The sequence below is a fragment of the Pelobates fuscus genome, chromosome 2 (assembly GCF_036172605.1).
Source record: "Pelobates fuscus isolate aPelFus1 chromosome 2, aPelFus1.pri, whole genome shotgun sequence".
NCBI classification, from domain to species: Eukaryota; Metazoa; Chordata; class Amphibia; order Anura; family Pelobatidae; genus Pelobates; species Pelobates fuscus.
This window is the reverse complement of record NC_086318.1, coordinates 164,087,076-164,102,461: the sequence shown is the minus strand read 5'-3', so window position 1 is coordinate 164,102,461 and position 15,386 is coordinate 164,087,076. Positions and strand designations below refer to the sequence as shown.

Here is a 15,386-nt window from a genome sequence, read left to right as displayed (position 1 = left end):
ATACATGCCGACAGTAAGATCTGCACAGCATAAATAGGCAGATCCTTTGAAATCTGGCGCAATTTTCGGGGAGTTCAGACCGCGCATGCGCATAGCGCGGTCGGAACTCCGGTGGAACACATAACCACCCGGACGTGCGTTCCACCGCCGTGCGCATGCGTCTCCGACGGGCTGCTTTGCCGGTGACTGCACTCGGCATAAAGCAGGCTTACCATACCTGCTCCGTAATCCTGCAGGATGCTTGCTGGCCATTCAGCTCTCCACCCGGGAGGCTATCAGACCGGATCCCCCTGGCAGCAACCCATGTGCCTCACCATCTCATTCCAGATGCTGTCCGTTCCTGATGGAACAAGAAAGAGAACTGAGGTCCCAGGGTTGGTTGGGTCTCTTATACCTGGTAAGGGGAGGAACTTTTTATGTTAATTATTTATTTCAGATGCTTGTCCCTATTGTACTGCCACCATATGTCAGGAAAAACTTGCTTTATAATATTGATGAATCAATGGGAATTCCAACCGCCCTGTGGGTTTTTTTTTTTTTTCAACGCTATATATTTACTGGCTAATCTTGTTTTTTTACCTTGCCAAATTAATTTTAAAAATGCATGTTGTATCATTGTTAGCCAACTGTCTGGAATGGGGCATCGCATACAGCCACTTTGGCAATATATATGATTTTATGTTTTTTCTTCCCCACCAAGACCATTCCATCGATTTCCATTCTTTCAACAATTTGTTTGATAAATTAAAGGGAGGAAATTACATTCAACTATATTTGTAGGATCTGAGGACACATTAAAGCCTAGGTACTAAAAGGACTGTTCCGTCCATATTTATCTTGATGTTATTAGTATCAGGATACAATCCTCGAATTCCCTTGTTTTGTCTTATGGCAGCAGCTAGAGGTTCTAAAGACAAAATATAAAGCAAAGGGGGACAGCCCTCTCTAGTTCCATTAGTTAAAGGGAACCAACCAGAGGTAAATATCTGTCCCAAAACCCTCGCAGTTGGAGTTGTATATAATGCTCCTATTTGTTCGAAGAATCTACTCTCCATTCCAAATGTTGACAGGGTAAGATTTAGGAACTCCCAGCTGACACGGTCAAATTGTTTTTGCATCTAACGAAATGGTCAGCAAGGAAGTCCCAAACATCTGTACAGCATCTAGAATGTCTATGAGTCTTCTAGTGTTATGAATAGCCAATTTCCCCATTATAATTCCCAATTGGTCTCGATTAAACAGACCTTCAATTACTGTTTTCATTCTCTCTGCAAACATCGACGAATAGAGTTTAAAGGAACACTATAGTCACCTAAATTACTTTAGCTAAATAAAGCAGTTTTAGTGTATAGATCATTCCCCTGCAATTTCACTGCTCAATTCACTGTCATTTAGGAGTTAAATCACGTTGTTTCTGTTTATGCAGCCCTAGCCACACCTCCCCTGGCTATGATTGACAGATACTGCATGAAAAAAAAAACCAGATGTAATTTACCTTAAATAATTGTATCTCAATCTCTAAATTGAATTTTAATCACATACAGGAGGCTCTTGCAGGGTATTAACTATTAATACTAATATTAATATTAACTATTAATAATAATAATAATAATATATTAATAATGCAGGGTATTAACTATTAAAATTAAAATAGCAGGGGATAAGAAAATCTTAATTAAACAGAACTTGCAATAAAGAAAGCCTAAATAGGGCTCTCTTTACAGGAAATGTTTATGGAAGGCTGTGCAAGTCACATACAGGGAGGTGTGACTAGGGTTCATAAACAAAGGGATTTAACTCCTAAAGGGCAGAGGATTGAGCCGTGAGGCTGCAGGGGCATGTTCTATACACCAAAACTGCTTCATTAAGCTAAAATTGTTCAGGTGACTATAGTGTCCCTTTAATATCTATGTTGAGCAGAGATGGGTCGGAAAATGACAAATTCCCCCACCCCCTTCTAAGGTGACTAGGGGTCCCCAAGCCCCTAGTTACCCCCCCACCCAAATAAAAACTATCCCCTACCTACCCCCCTCATCCTAAAAATAGTGAGGGAGGAATAAAATAACCTGTAAAGAAAAAGAAAAAAGAAAAAACTTACCATTTGATGTCTTTCTTCTAAAATCTTAATTTTTCAGCCCCCAAAAAGGGCAAATAAAAACCATCAACCCCCATAATATGCCTCCAGCGTCGCAGATGCGCCTCTAGTGGCTGTCCGGAAGACAGCCACTAAAGTCGGCTTAACCCCAAATGTAAACATAGCAGTTTCTCTGAAACTGCTATGTTTGCATCTGAAGGGTTAAAACCTGAGGGACCTTACACCCAGACCACTTCATTGAGCTGAAGTGGTCTGGGTGACTATAGTGTCCCTTTAAATTAGTAGAATAACCAAAATCAAAATCTGTTTCCCTACTACTAACAGTGTATTTATTACTATTATACCGAAGTCTTTCAAATGTGTTTACTATCCCATCTCTTTTTACCAACTTGTGAGAAGTACTTATTCCTATAATGATGTGTCTATTTGTGTAATATTTAAGAGTCGAATACTTAAAAAATTTTTTATCTACAAATAGTAGTGTACCTGTGCATTATTCCTTTAATATTGTCTTATTATACCCTATATTTTGTTTTCAACTAGCTTATCATTGCAAAGAAATAAAATTAAAAATTGTACGTTCTATTTTACCCCATCCACTTCTATAATGTGCTATTATTTTTTTATATCCTATCAATTTTTCCTGTTTGCACATAGGATTAATTTCTTAATTTCAAATGCCTGGTTTTTTTTTGTGTTCCTTAATTTTACTAATCTAGATTTAAACTTAGTTTCATATACATTGTTCTATTATAAACAAATCCCTCTATTTTGCCCCTCCCATTTCTACAATGTGCTATTATTTCTTTTATATCTTATCAATTTTCCCTGTTTGCACATAGGACTTATTTCTTAAATTTAAAAAAACTTTTTTTTGTGTTCCTGTTGTGGATAAATAACCCAAAGTACGTTCAACGGAAACCAGATGGTAAGTTCGAGCGCTCGGAGAAGCAGACACACACACACGGTTGTTTGTGAAATCAAAGATGCTTATGCTTTTTAAAGGACCACTCTAGGCACCCAGACCACTTCAGCTTAATGAAGTGGTCTGGGTGCCAGGTCCTTCTAGGGTTAACCCATTTTTTCATAAACATAGCAGTTTCAGAGAAACTGCTATGTTTATGAATGGGTTAAGCCTTCCCCCTATGTCCTCTAGTGGCTGTCTCATTGACAGCCGCTAGAGGCGCTTGCGTGCTTCTCACTGTGATTTTCACAGTGAGAGCACGCCAGCGTCCATAGGAAAGCATTATGAATGCTTTCCTATGTGACCAGCTGAATGCGCGCGCAGCTCTTGCCGCGCGTGCGCATTCAGCCGACGGGGAGGAGAAGAGGCGGATCGGAGGAGGAGAGCAGGAGGAGAGCTCTCCGCCCAGCGCTGGAAAAAGGTAAGATTTAACCCCTTTCCCCTTTCCAGAGCCGGGCGGGAGGGGGTCCCTGAGGGTGGGGGCACCCTCAGGGCACTCTAGTGCCAGGAAAACGAGTATGTTTTCCTGGCACTAGAGTGGTCCTTTAATGGGAGATCATACAAGATTATATAGTAAATAGCTTGCACGACAAACACAGGATGCTTGAAGGCACTTTGTGCCATAAAAGGAATTTACAGAACCAAGCATATTTCAACGGATTATACATTTATTTTTTTAGTTTTCCTTATTCTAGTATATCGGTTTTGAGACCTTTTTCCATCAACATAAAAAAATAAAAACAAAAACAAAAATAAAGTACCGTATTCCGATTCAGATTTCCAGGCTTCTGAAGTGTCCTTTATCTTAAAGGTGCATAAAATTTATTAAATTTATCCAGAAAGAAAAAAATAATATTTTCTTCTCCATTTCACGTATTTCTCTTACTTTAAGTTCTTATCTTGAAGCCATTGCTTAAGAGTCTGTGGTTTATTAAAAAATACATTATCTTCTTACAATAAATTCAGTCGTATCGGGAAGCCCCATGCATATTTTATTTCATGTTTTCTCAATATGGCAGTAAAGGGTAAAAATGCTTTCCTATTAAGTTTTGTTTGTGACGATAAGTCTTGAAAAACTTAACTGAGAGTAAGGTGAATCTTTTAGATCAAAAGCAGCATTAGCACGCACCACTTGTATTTTAAAGCAGAATTAATGCAGGCACATGATCACATCTCTTGATACAAGCTCTGGCACAGAATTAGGTTTCATGACTGACTTCTTTCAAAGTAATTGCTTTCTTTATTTGGGAGTACTCCTAGAAATTTAGAGAACTCTTCACAGTAGTCTTCTAACTTAGATGATGTAATATTTCCAGGAATGCCTCTTATTCTGAGGTTATTTCTTCCTGACCTATACTCAAGATCTCCAATTTTATTTAGTAGCTTTTCCATTTTTTTCCTTCTAGTTTTTCCAACCTTTCAGTGTTGGTCTGCGTTTGGAAAGATATATTATCTGTCTTCTCTTCGATTGCTTTAAGACTTTCGCCAATCTTGGGAAGGTCAATTAATATCAGTAGAGGAGATGGTAATTTCTGCTTTAATTTTTACAAGTTGTGCATCAAAACATTTGCCTAGATGCTCTGCAGTGATGGCCACTGGTTTTCTGGGTACCCTCTTTCTATTTCAGGTTTTTTACTTTCCAGCAATCTTGAGTCATCCTGCATTCTGGGCTGGTACCCCTTATCAGATTTAGGAGAAAAAACATTTTACGCTCTTCTTTCTTGTGGTACATCTTTTTTGTGTGGTTTGATGTCTTTCTTGTATTTTTTTTTTAACCATATTTCCCCCCCCCTTTTTTTCTTTTGCTTCTTACTTTTTTATATCTTAGCTGAAGACTTTTGTAGCCTATTACTATATGTTCTTGCCAAGTTTAAAATTTAGTGAACTGGCATAAAGTCAATCACGGTATTATCAAACAAAAGAAAAAGGTAATTCCAAAGAACCTAAAGAGCTTAAAGACAAGGCTGTCGTCCCTTAACCATTTTGTCTGCTATCAATTATCTTAAACAGAAATTAGCATATATCAACTTTGCCTTACCCGACTTTTTCAGTCTTCCTGCTTCCTTTTTAATTCTTTTCACAGTTTTTTTCCCCCTTTCTCAGTTCCCTGTCTCAATAAGTTCTCCGAGTGTCACACTTTATTTTTTTTCCCTTGTACTCGAGCACTTAGTTGTGCTGTCTCTAGCTGTTTCTCTTTGCGGTCTTGACTTGCCATCTCACTGGCTTCCTTTTTCCCCTCACGAGTCCGTCCGCAAGTTTGTCCGCCCCAGGGTCGTCTCAGGTCTTTCGTCCGTTATAATTTTTCACAGACTTCCTCATCACCGACACGGCCTCCGCAATTCAGCATGCTGGCCTCAGCGTTCTCGGAATCCTGCAAAGTTACCCACGAGGCATAGGCGTGCGAGCGTAGGTATCTACGTCATGGCTCTCCCCTGACGAAAGTTCCACCTCCACCTCATTGTGCATTGATTTTTAAAAGTATAATTCTTTATCAAAACACCCATGTCTGAAATTATTTTTACATGATGCATACACTACATGTATGGCAATATAATACCATTATTATGAATATCTCCCCTTTGCTGCTAAAACAGCACCATCTAGTGAAAAGCCTTCCCAGGAGAGATGGTGCTTAGGTTATTTACCTTGAATACATTATAAAATATTAGTGAAGTCACGTACATTGTTAACACTACTGGCATGCATGTTAATGTTAAAGGGAAACTCTAGTGCCAGAAAAACGATCCGTTTTTCTGGCACTGGAGGGTCCCTCTCCCTCCCACCCACCAATCCCCGGTTACTGAAGGGGTGAAAACCCCTTCAGTCACTTACCTGGGACAGCGGCGATGTCCCTCGCCGCTGTCTCCACCTCCGCGACGCTCCTCCTAGTGATTACGTCGGCCGGTGGGCGAGACTAATCTCGCTCACCGGCCGAGGAGACCTAATGCGCATGCGCGGAAATGCCGCGCATGCGCATTACGTCTCCCCATCGGAAAGCATTGAAAAATCATTTCAATGCTTTCCTATGGGGTTTTGAGCGACGCTGGAGGTCCTCACACAGCGTGAGGACGTCCAGCGACGCTCTAGCACAGGAAACCTGTGCTAGAAACAAGGAAGTGACCTCTAGTGGCTGTCTAATAGACAGCCACTAGAGGTGGAGTTAACCCTGCAAGGTAATTATTGCAGTTTATGAAAAACTGCAATAATTACACTTGCAGGGTTAAGGGTAGTGGGAGTTGGCACCCAGACCACTCCAATGAGCAGAAGTGGTCTGGGTGCCTGGAGTGTCCCTTTAAGACTACAATAGTACTCATTGCTTCCAAAGCCAATATTACACAATGCCACATGATTCCCTACACACTGCCAATGAAGAGACATATGTGATAAAGTGGTAAATGACTTGTTACCTGCCGAGGATGTAAGTTTGTTTCTGCTTGCTGCTGCTGTAGATCTAACCCCAGTAACAGATTCAGAATAATTTGCTGGGGCAAGGAAATGCAAAATGAGACCTTTGATGATACACAAGCTGGAGGTTATGGATATAGCACAACATACCATGTCAGATATCTAAGGGTGCATTATAAGTACTCACCCTTAATATCTATCTAACACAAATTATGACAATGATAGAAGTACAAGCATTTACAATAAATAGGTCGAATTATAACAGCTGTTAGATATCACTCTGATTTATGCCAGTATTATTATATAGAATCCTGAATACTGTCCTATTCTGCCTGACATGACATTCTGGGAGACCAAGTTGTTTTTTGCAGGAACTTGCATGTCAACCACAATTGGCTGAAAACCAAGGGACGTCTTTGGAGGAAAGCAGAAGCTTTGCCAATATAGGACGTACAGCCGTGAGTTTCAAATTAACGATTAGAAGGAGGATGTGGGTTTCTAGTGTAGTAATGGAGGCAGCTGAAACAACCCAAACTGAAGTCTTTTCCTTTTCAGTCAAAAATTAGAAGACTACCGATAAGAGGGAGTAGTGCCGGTTAATGCGGTGAAACATGTTAGTGTTATACTTTATTTTTTTTAGATACCTCTATTAAAATTGGTGAATTCAACATTTGGGAATGTACCATCTACACTTTGAGAAACCTGTTTTTGCTACACACCTGTAAGTGCATTTGAAATATTTTGCACCTTTAAATTACAGTGTGCACAAAGTTGTTTTGTTCTTATTCCCATATCACTGCAAAGAAATCCAAGAGTAGGGATTATACCACTTCTGGCTACTGATTGGGAGCCAATCTCCAATTTTGTGTGAAGAGTTACATAGGCTGAGAAGAGACCTGCGTCCATCAAGTTCATCCTCACATTTGTTATTTTGCTGTTGATCCAAAAGAAGGCAAAAAAAAAACCAGTTTGAAGCACTTGCAACAAACTAAGAAAATAATTCCTTCTTGACCACAGAATGGCAGTCAGATTAGTCCTTGGATCAAGCAGCTATTAACCTACATTGAAAAATAATATTGAATTAATTATTTTGTTTTTTTCAAGTATGCATCTAGTTGCTGTTTGAACATCAGTATAGACTCTGATAAAACCACTTCTTCAGGCAGAGAATTCCACTTTCAAAAGTTTCTAGTGGTTGATCGGTTATTGTTCAGATTTTCACAGAAAATTGCCCAATTTTTTTTAGTTTTGTGCATATATTTCTCCATTGTCTATATGCACAGTGATCATTCATAGAGCCAGCACGCTTGAACTTTGACCACAATGAATCCCGAAACTGGTACATGCATACATGTCTGTATATGTGAATAGGTGTATGTGTACATATACATATATATAGGTCTATGTATGTGTAGGCACATTGGTATATGTGTAGGTACATATATTGATGCTTGTGTAGTTGTGCATGTACATATATTTGGGCATTTGGTTGTATTTATATGTATATTGTATGTACTAATGTATAGTGTATATGTTCTGGTGTATACTTGTACATATGCACTACTTGTGTATAGGTATATGTACATGAGTGTGTGTCTGTGCATGCTGGATATAGGCCTTCGTGCATATCCTGTAACTCTTGGATGGGAATTCATGCATTATTTATATTCATACACCCTCGCTTCTTGCTCCATCTTCTGCACTGTTCACTTTGGTTTACTTTCACAAAAACTACAGATTTCTATAGAAATTGACACTTTTATAAACAAACCTTGTTACATAGTCAGAAAACAAGGCCTGTTAACTTTACAGTGAGTTAGCGCAGTGGAGCTTAAAGGATCACAAACATGTATTCCTGACCCTATAGTGCTAAACCCACCATTTAGGTGGCTTGCCCCTCCTTACCCCCTTATAAAAGTATAAAAAAAAAAAACTCACCTTATTTCCAGAGCTGCGCAGGTCTGTCGGAGCTGGCTCTGCCCCCTTTGTGACATCATTAAATTGACCCATAGGGAAAGCATTGGACTGGCTAAAACAAGCAAGGGGCCGGGCCAAATGCTGTTTTGGCCAATCACGACTTCAACATAGAGGGGACGCTGAATGGCAGGGCTGCTTATTGTGCAGCCCTGAGCCAGGAAGCCCCTCCAGTGGCCATCTGAGGAGGTGTCCCTAGGGGCAATAAAAGGCAGTGCTTACATGAAAATGCCTGAAGGGAGCTATTATACTCACCAGAACAACCACATTAAGCTGTACTTGTTCTGGTGACTATAGTGTCCCTTTAACTCAAGAGGAATGCAAATGCCATGAGAACCAGCCTTGGAAAGACTTCTCATTGAGCTACATTGGAAAGTCTGATTGTACAACAGTGACAGAAAATATGGGCTAGGGAAGAAGAGATCAGCAGTTTTTGCAAGCTGTTTTAGGTACAACTCAAAAAAAAAAAAAATGAAAAAAGAAAAAAAAAAGGGGGGGGGAAGGGGGACTTACATAGATACATGCGGCTTGTAACACTTACTAATATGTTTAGCATTTGGGAACTACAGATATGCTCAGTGATAAATGCCACTAAAGGGACGCTGTAAGTACCATAACAGGTATGCATGATTGCTCAGTTGATGGTACAAAGAGAAGCCTGAACTATCCTTCAGCTCTGAGAGTCAATAAAAACTAGCAGCAGCTGCTATCTGCAGCTAACATTATACTAATGCCAAGATTCACTGCAGCTCAGTTCTGACTGCCCAACATCAAACTTGTCCAATTAGTGTGCAGTGTTTGACTGAGCCAAGTAATAGACTGCTCGGTCTATAACTGAACACCTAATTGTGAAATAGGCTATGTGTAAAATCATGTTAGCCATAGCATGGCAGCAAATACTTTACAGAAGTAAGTTCTACACACCCTTATTGAGTGGAACTGTTCTTGGGGGAAAAACTGCCTTTTGCATAAATCCATGATGGACAGAAGAATAGAAAATGAGAATAAACACCAAATAAAAGAATGACATTTTCCTGATTAGATCTCTCTTCTTTGAGCAGCAGGCAAACTCACTAAGTGGTACATCAGTAGATAATTTTATTTTGCCTTCCTATCTACATAAAAAATGTATATTAAAAACAAAAGCAGTAGACAGCGATAACAGGAACATTACAAAATTAGTGAACTAAAAGTGACACTGTCACCCCCTCTGAAATAGGAGTATGTCATAAATATAGAATTTTTGTGAAATATACTGACTGCGTTGGAAATTCACTGAAATTCAAACCCAGTCAAGAGATATACCGAGACAAAGTAGGGACTACTTTGACTCTGTATTTCTCCTCCGCTTGACTTTCTTAGAATCGGGCTGGAGTTTAACTGTCAATCCATTACCAGTGATGACTGCAGGGAATTGGCTGTGTCAATGGAGGATCCCATGGTATCCACCACAGACCTCAATGCTGTACTTTCACACATGTGCGAGACTATAGCAGTGACGTTAGCTCCTAAGGCACCAGGAGCTGAAGAAGAGCAGACCGAAGATAGTGGCAAGTGACATGTTCAGGTAAGTAAATCACCTTACCTGCACCCACCACCGCCCCCCCCAGCAGCAAAGTCTACATCTGTGGTCTTTGCGAATTCAGCAGAGTCCCCAGACGGTAACTGTGCCACTTCAATAGAGAAACATCAATAAAAAGATGTATAATGCAATTTATCCTCATAGAAAGACGTCAGAACATTCTTCTTATATTTTCAATGTGTAGCCTATAGTTTATGACAGTGTCCTACTCGTTCTCCTGTTTATCACAGTGCTTATTCTTGCAATGCATGGTGTCATCCCACTGTATTGCAAACTATGGTGGCTTGTTACAAGTCATCTAAAAAGTAATAAGTAATTTTACATAATACAGACACGTATTGCTGTGATAGTACTTACTTTTCCACCCAAAGAACAGACACTAGTTTTATATCATTTTTGATGGCTTTAGCCCATGTCCCCTGATTTCCATCTTTAAAAATCACATGTGTAACCAGTTTGTTGAAAGTTTTGGAAACCTGCAAAGCACAAAACATTCAAAATATTTACCATCAATTGTAAAACAAAACAAATTCTGGTCATCTCATCTTTCCAGTGGAACTACATTTTAAAACTGAATTACACAGGTTACAGTGCAGTGGCATTTGCTACTCATCCCATCTATTTTATTTTAATATCAATCAGTGTGTATACCACAATAAAGTAGGTTAAAGAGCTCAGCTGATGATATCAGATAGATACTACAGTAGGCAAGTTACATCATAAAGATACTGTCACTGCATAACTAGCTAGACAAGGAAGGTGACACTATAGTCACCTGAACAACTTTAGCTTAATGAAGCAGTTTTGGTGTATTGAACATGCCCCTACAGCCTCACTGCTCAATCCTCTGCCATTTAGGAGATAAATCCCTTTGTTTATGAACCCTAGTCACACCTCCCTGTATGTGACTTGCACAGCCTTCCATAAACATTTCCTGTAAAGAGAGCCCTATTTAGGCTTTCTTTATTGCAAGTTCTGTTTAATTAAGATTTTCTTATCCTCTGCTATGTTAATAGCTTGCTAGACCCTGCAAGAGCCTCCTGTATGTGATTAAAATTCAATTTAGAGATTGAGAGAAAATTATTTAAGGTAAATTACATCTGTTTTTTTTTTCATGCATGCTCTGGTCAATCATAGCCAGGGGAGGCGTGGCTAGGGCTGCATAAACAGAAACAAAGTGATTTAACTCCTAAATGACAGTGAATTGAGCAGTGAAATTGCAGGGGAATGATCTATACACTAAAACTGCTTTATTTAGCCAAAGTAATTTAGGTGACTATAGTGTTCCTTTAAGTAAGATATCTAAGTGTGCAGCTGGAGATCAATTGTATGGGAAAAACTACCATAAGACAGAATATTCAGTAAGGTAAGTTTTAAAATGCTTCTCCTGATTTGCGTTGCTGCTGGATTTAAAAGTTGCAGAACTAGTATTAAAAGACTAGCCGTAAACACACCACATAGAGAGGGTTGATATAAGTTGTGATACAAAATATAAATTAAAGCATGAGAGAGGAACCTTTACCATTTTTTGTTAAAACATACTCAGGCATTTCTAGCTTGTATGATAATTCAAAATATTGTACTAGTTGAAATACAGCTGATTGTGTTTGTGTGTGTGCAATGTAATAAGGCAGTTTTCCTAAAAGAAACAAATAATCTACCAAAAAATAAAAATAATGTAGCTAAAGAATTAACATTCTATCCTAAGAAGTGGACAAGAAAAATAGTGAGGGAGTAAGGAAAAGGGGTGGACTTTACAATTTATAGGTTTTAAACCAGTCCAATAAGTTTTGCGGGAGTGACTATATCCATAAGAGCTGCCATTCATTATTTTTTTTGTTAAATCACAATTAAAATGTACCTCTAATCCAGTACCAGGACAGTTTCCTCACTGCAGCACAAGATGCCAACTACGTAATCATGCTTTTGTCCAATTAAATACTTCTCACAGAAATTTCTACTACAACTAATAGTCAACGTTTAGTTGTGCTAAAATAAGGAAGTAACGGTTCATATATAACCTTCTATTGTGCTGCTGAGCATATCCAATTAACAGTATTTTATGGCGACTACAAATAAAAAAAATAAAAAAATAAAACTCTACCTATAACTAACCTACATATTTACCAAGTGTGTGCTCCTTTAACCCCTTAAGGACACATGACATGTCTGACACGTCATGATTCCCTTTTATTCCAGAAGTTTGGTCCTTAAGGGGTTAAAGAGGAACTGATAGTTTTCTCCAATTTACACTGCTGAATAAAATACCTGTGCTAATTTTTATTTTTATTTATTTTTTTAAATAAGTTGCCCTGCTTTCTTATAAATTTATATGAAAGATTTAAAAAAAAATTACATTACACTTCAGTTCAGGCAAGCCACAATCAGGCCAAATACTGCAGCTGAGGAGGTGCAATAGAACAATTGTATCATCTTTCCTCTTCTGTATGCTTTATCTATGCAAGGTGCATAAAGAACAGAGGTTTTAACAGTAATTGAACTATAAAAAGGAACAGCCAGGTTGGGAAAAAAAAAAAATAGATGTGGATTTCTACATTTAATTTTCACAAATACATACCGTATTTGTTAATTATAGGTGCACGAAATTATAATATTGAAAAATCAGGGAAATTGCAGTTTCCCGGTAACTGATAAGATAGTATTATAATCAATAAATGGCCACTAAGACAGTTGCATAATGCGAATATCTCTAATTTTCTTTTACATGTCTCCTTAGGAATAAAGAGGTATCATTACTGTCTTTGTTAGATGGAATCAAACTTGATACTGCGGAAGTGCGTTTTCAGCATAGTTAGTGAAAAGGAAGAGTGGCAAGCATAGTAGAGGTGGGGAGAGCCACATTTTCGGTTAAACCATTCCTGAATGGTTTGACGAGAATAAAGAGGTCTATAGACATATGGTACCATAACCACTACAATAAGCGGAAATGGTGGTCTGAGTACCTATTTAACCAAGTAACAAACAACAAAAATCAAGTTCTACTTACTTTTGCCCCCAAATTAAGAAGTTGCTGTGAAAATGTTGGGGAGTAATTCTCTGTTCTATTTGATGACCACACTTCAACATATGCAACAACACCTGAAACAAACCAATATAAAATAATCACTTTATAAAAAACACTGATACACTACAAAACACAAAATCATGGTTATTCAACAAAGTAAGAGTTGTTGGGTATTCAAAGTGAATTAGGAATTTAAGGTCAAAATAGCTGAATTGGGAGCATTCTCAAATCAGCTACGCGTCCAGTTTGGCCTTACATCTCACATAAAAGGAGCACTATAGGATCAGGAACACAAACATGGATTCCTGACCGCATAGGGTTAAAACCACCATCTAGCCCCTCATGCTTCCCTAGCAATAGTAAAATCTTACTTCAATTCAAGTCTGCAGCTGCATATATTGTCCATGTTTCCTTTAGACCTGCCCGCTGACATCAGCAGAAGTGGTAGCCTGATCCAATCACAATGCTTCCCCATAGGATTGACAGAGACTGACAAAGAGGCAGATCAGGGGCAGAGCCAGCACAATTCAAACACAGCCCTGGCCAATCAGCATCTCCTCATAGAGATGAATTGAATCAATGAATCTCTATGAGGAAAGTTCAGTGTCTGCATGCTGAGGGAGGAAATACTGAATGTTTGGATGCATTTTAGGCAGCCAGGACCCAGAAAGGATCTCTAACAATCATCTAAGGAGTGGCCAGTGAAGTTATCACTAGGCTGTAATGTAAACACTGCATTCTATCTGAAAATAGTGTTTACAGCAAAAAGCCTTAAGGTAATGATTCTACTCTACTAAATTCAATAAGCTGTAGTTGTTCTGGTGACTATAGTGTCCCTTTAATTCTGAATTTCCAACACTTCTGACTTTAGAGAATAGCCTTGTGTGTATATATAGAGTCATTATGGAACAAAATGCTATAATGTGGTGCAATATGCAGAACTCAAGAATAAAGTGGGCGGACGCCTACTCCATTCAAAAGGTACCTCCTAGAGTAAAAACTCATTAAAGTGGTATAAACCTTTATAAAGCCGAATATATAAATACATGATAATGTGCAAACCAAACATAAGTGAGAAAAATAATAATAAACAAAGTGATAATACAGCTTTAAAATCTGGGTAGAGTTGTCCTGAATAATCAAAATTATGTACCGTATATACTCGAGTATAAGACGAGTTTTTCAGCACATTTTTTGTGCTGAAAAACTCCCACTCGTCTTATACTCGAGTGAGTGTCTGTATTATGGCAATTTTCATTGCCATAATACAGACTGGGGGGAGAGGGGGGCTGGCAGAGCTGTAACTTACCTTCACCGCAGCTCCTGTCAGCTCCCTTCTCTCTCCTCCGTCCGTGCAGCTCCCAGGTCAGCTTCCTCTGCAACTCTCGCGAGAGCCGCGGGGTCAGAGCGTTGCCACGGGTTACCGTGGCAACGCTCCGCGCGGCCGCGAGAATTGCAGAGGGAGCTGACCTGGGAGCTGCACGGACGGAGGAGAGAGAAGGGAGCTGACAGGAGCTGCGGTGAAGGTAAGTTACAGCTTCCTGCCAGCCCCCCTCCTACAGCCCATCCACTGGACCACCAGGGAGTGAGAGCCCCCCTCCCTGGCCAGCTAACAGGCAGGGAGGGGGGAAGAAAAAATAAAAAATATTAATAAAACAAATAATAATTAAAAAAAAATATTAAAATAATAATAAAAAAAAAAATAATACAATTAATAATAAAATAAAAAAATAATTACCTAAAAAAAATAACAAAAAAAAAAATATTAAGATAATAATTAAATAATTAATAAAATGCCCAACCCCCACCAATGCTCTGCGCACACACACACACACACACACACACACACACACACACACACACTGCACTGCATTCATTATATACACACTGCATTCATACACACTGCACTCATACACACTGCACTCATACACACACACTGCACTGCATTCATTATACACACACTGCATACACACTGCACTCATACACACACACTGCACTCACACATACACACTGCATTCATCATTCATTATATACACACTGCACTCATATACACACACTGCACTGCATTCATTATACACACTCATATACACACTGCACTCATATACACACACTACACGCATACACACACTGCATACACACTGCACTCATACACACACTGCATTCATACACACACTGCATTCATACACACACACTGCACTCATATACACACACTGCACTCATACATACACACTGCACTCATACATACACACTGCACTCATACATACACACTGCACTCATACATACACACTGCACTCATACACACACTGCACTGCATTCATTATACACACACTGCACTCATATA

The 15,386-nt window shown here is 39.0% G+C and overlaps 1 protein-coding gene across 1 annotated transcript in view; it reads right to left on the bottom strand.

Moving 5' to 3' along the window:
* MCPH1 (microcephalin 1) overlaps positions 1–15,386 on the bottom strand; it is a 440,996-nt gene that overhangs the window by 413,117 nt on the left and 12,493 nt on the right. The window contains exons 2-3 of the mRNA XM_063442914.1: positions 13,028–13,119; positions 10,378–10,496 (exon numbers count right to left, since the gene is read on the bottom strand). Of these exons, the coding sequence (XP_063298984.1) occupies positions 10,378–10,496; positions 13,028–13,119 (211 nt within the window). The remainder of the gene's footprint in view (positions 1–10,377; positions 10,497–13,027; positions 13,120–15,386) is intronic.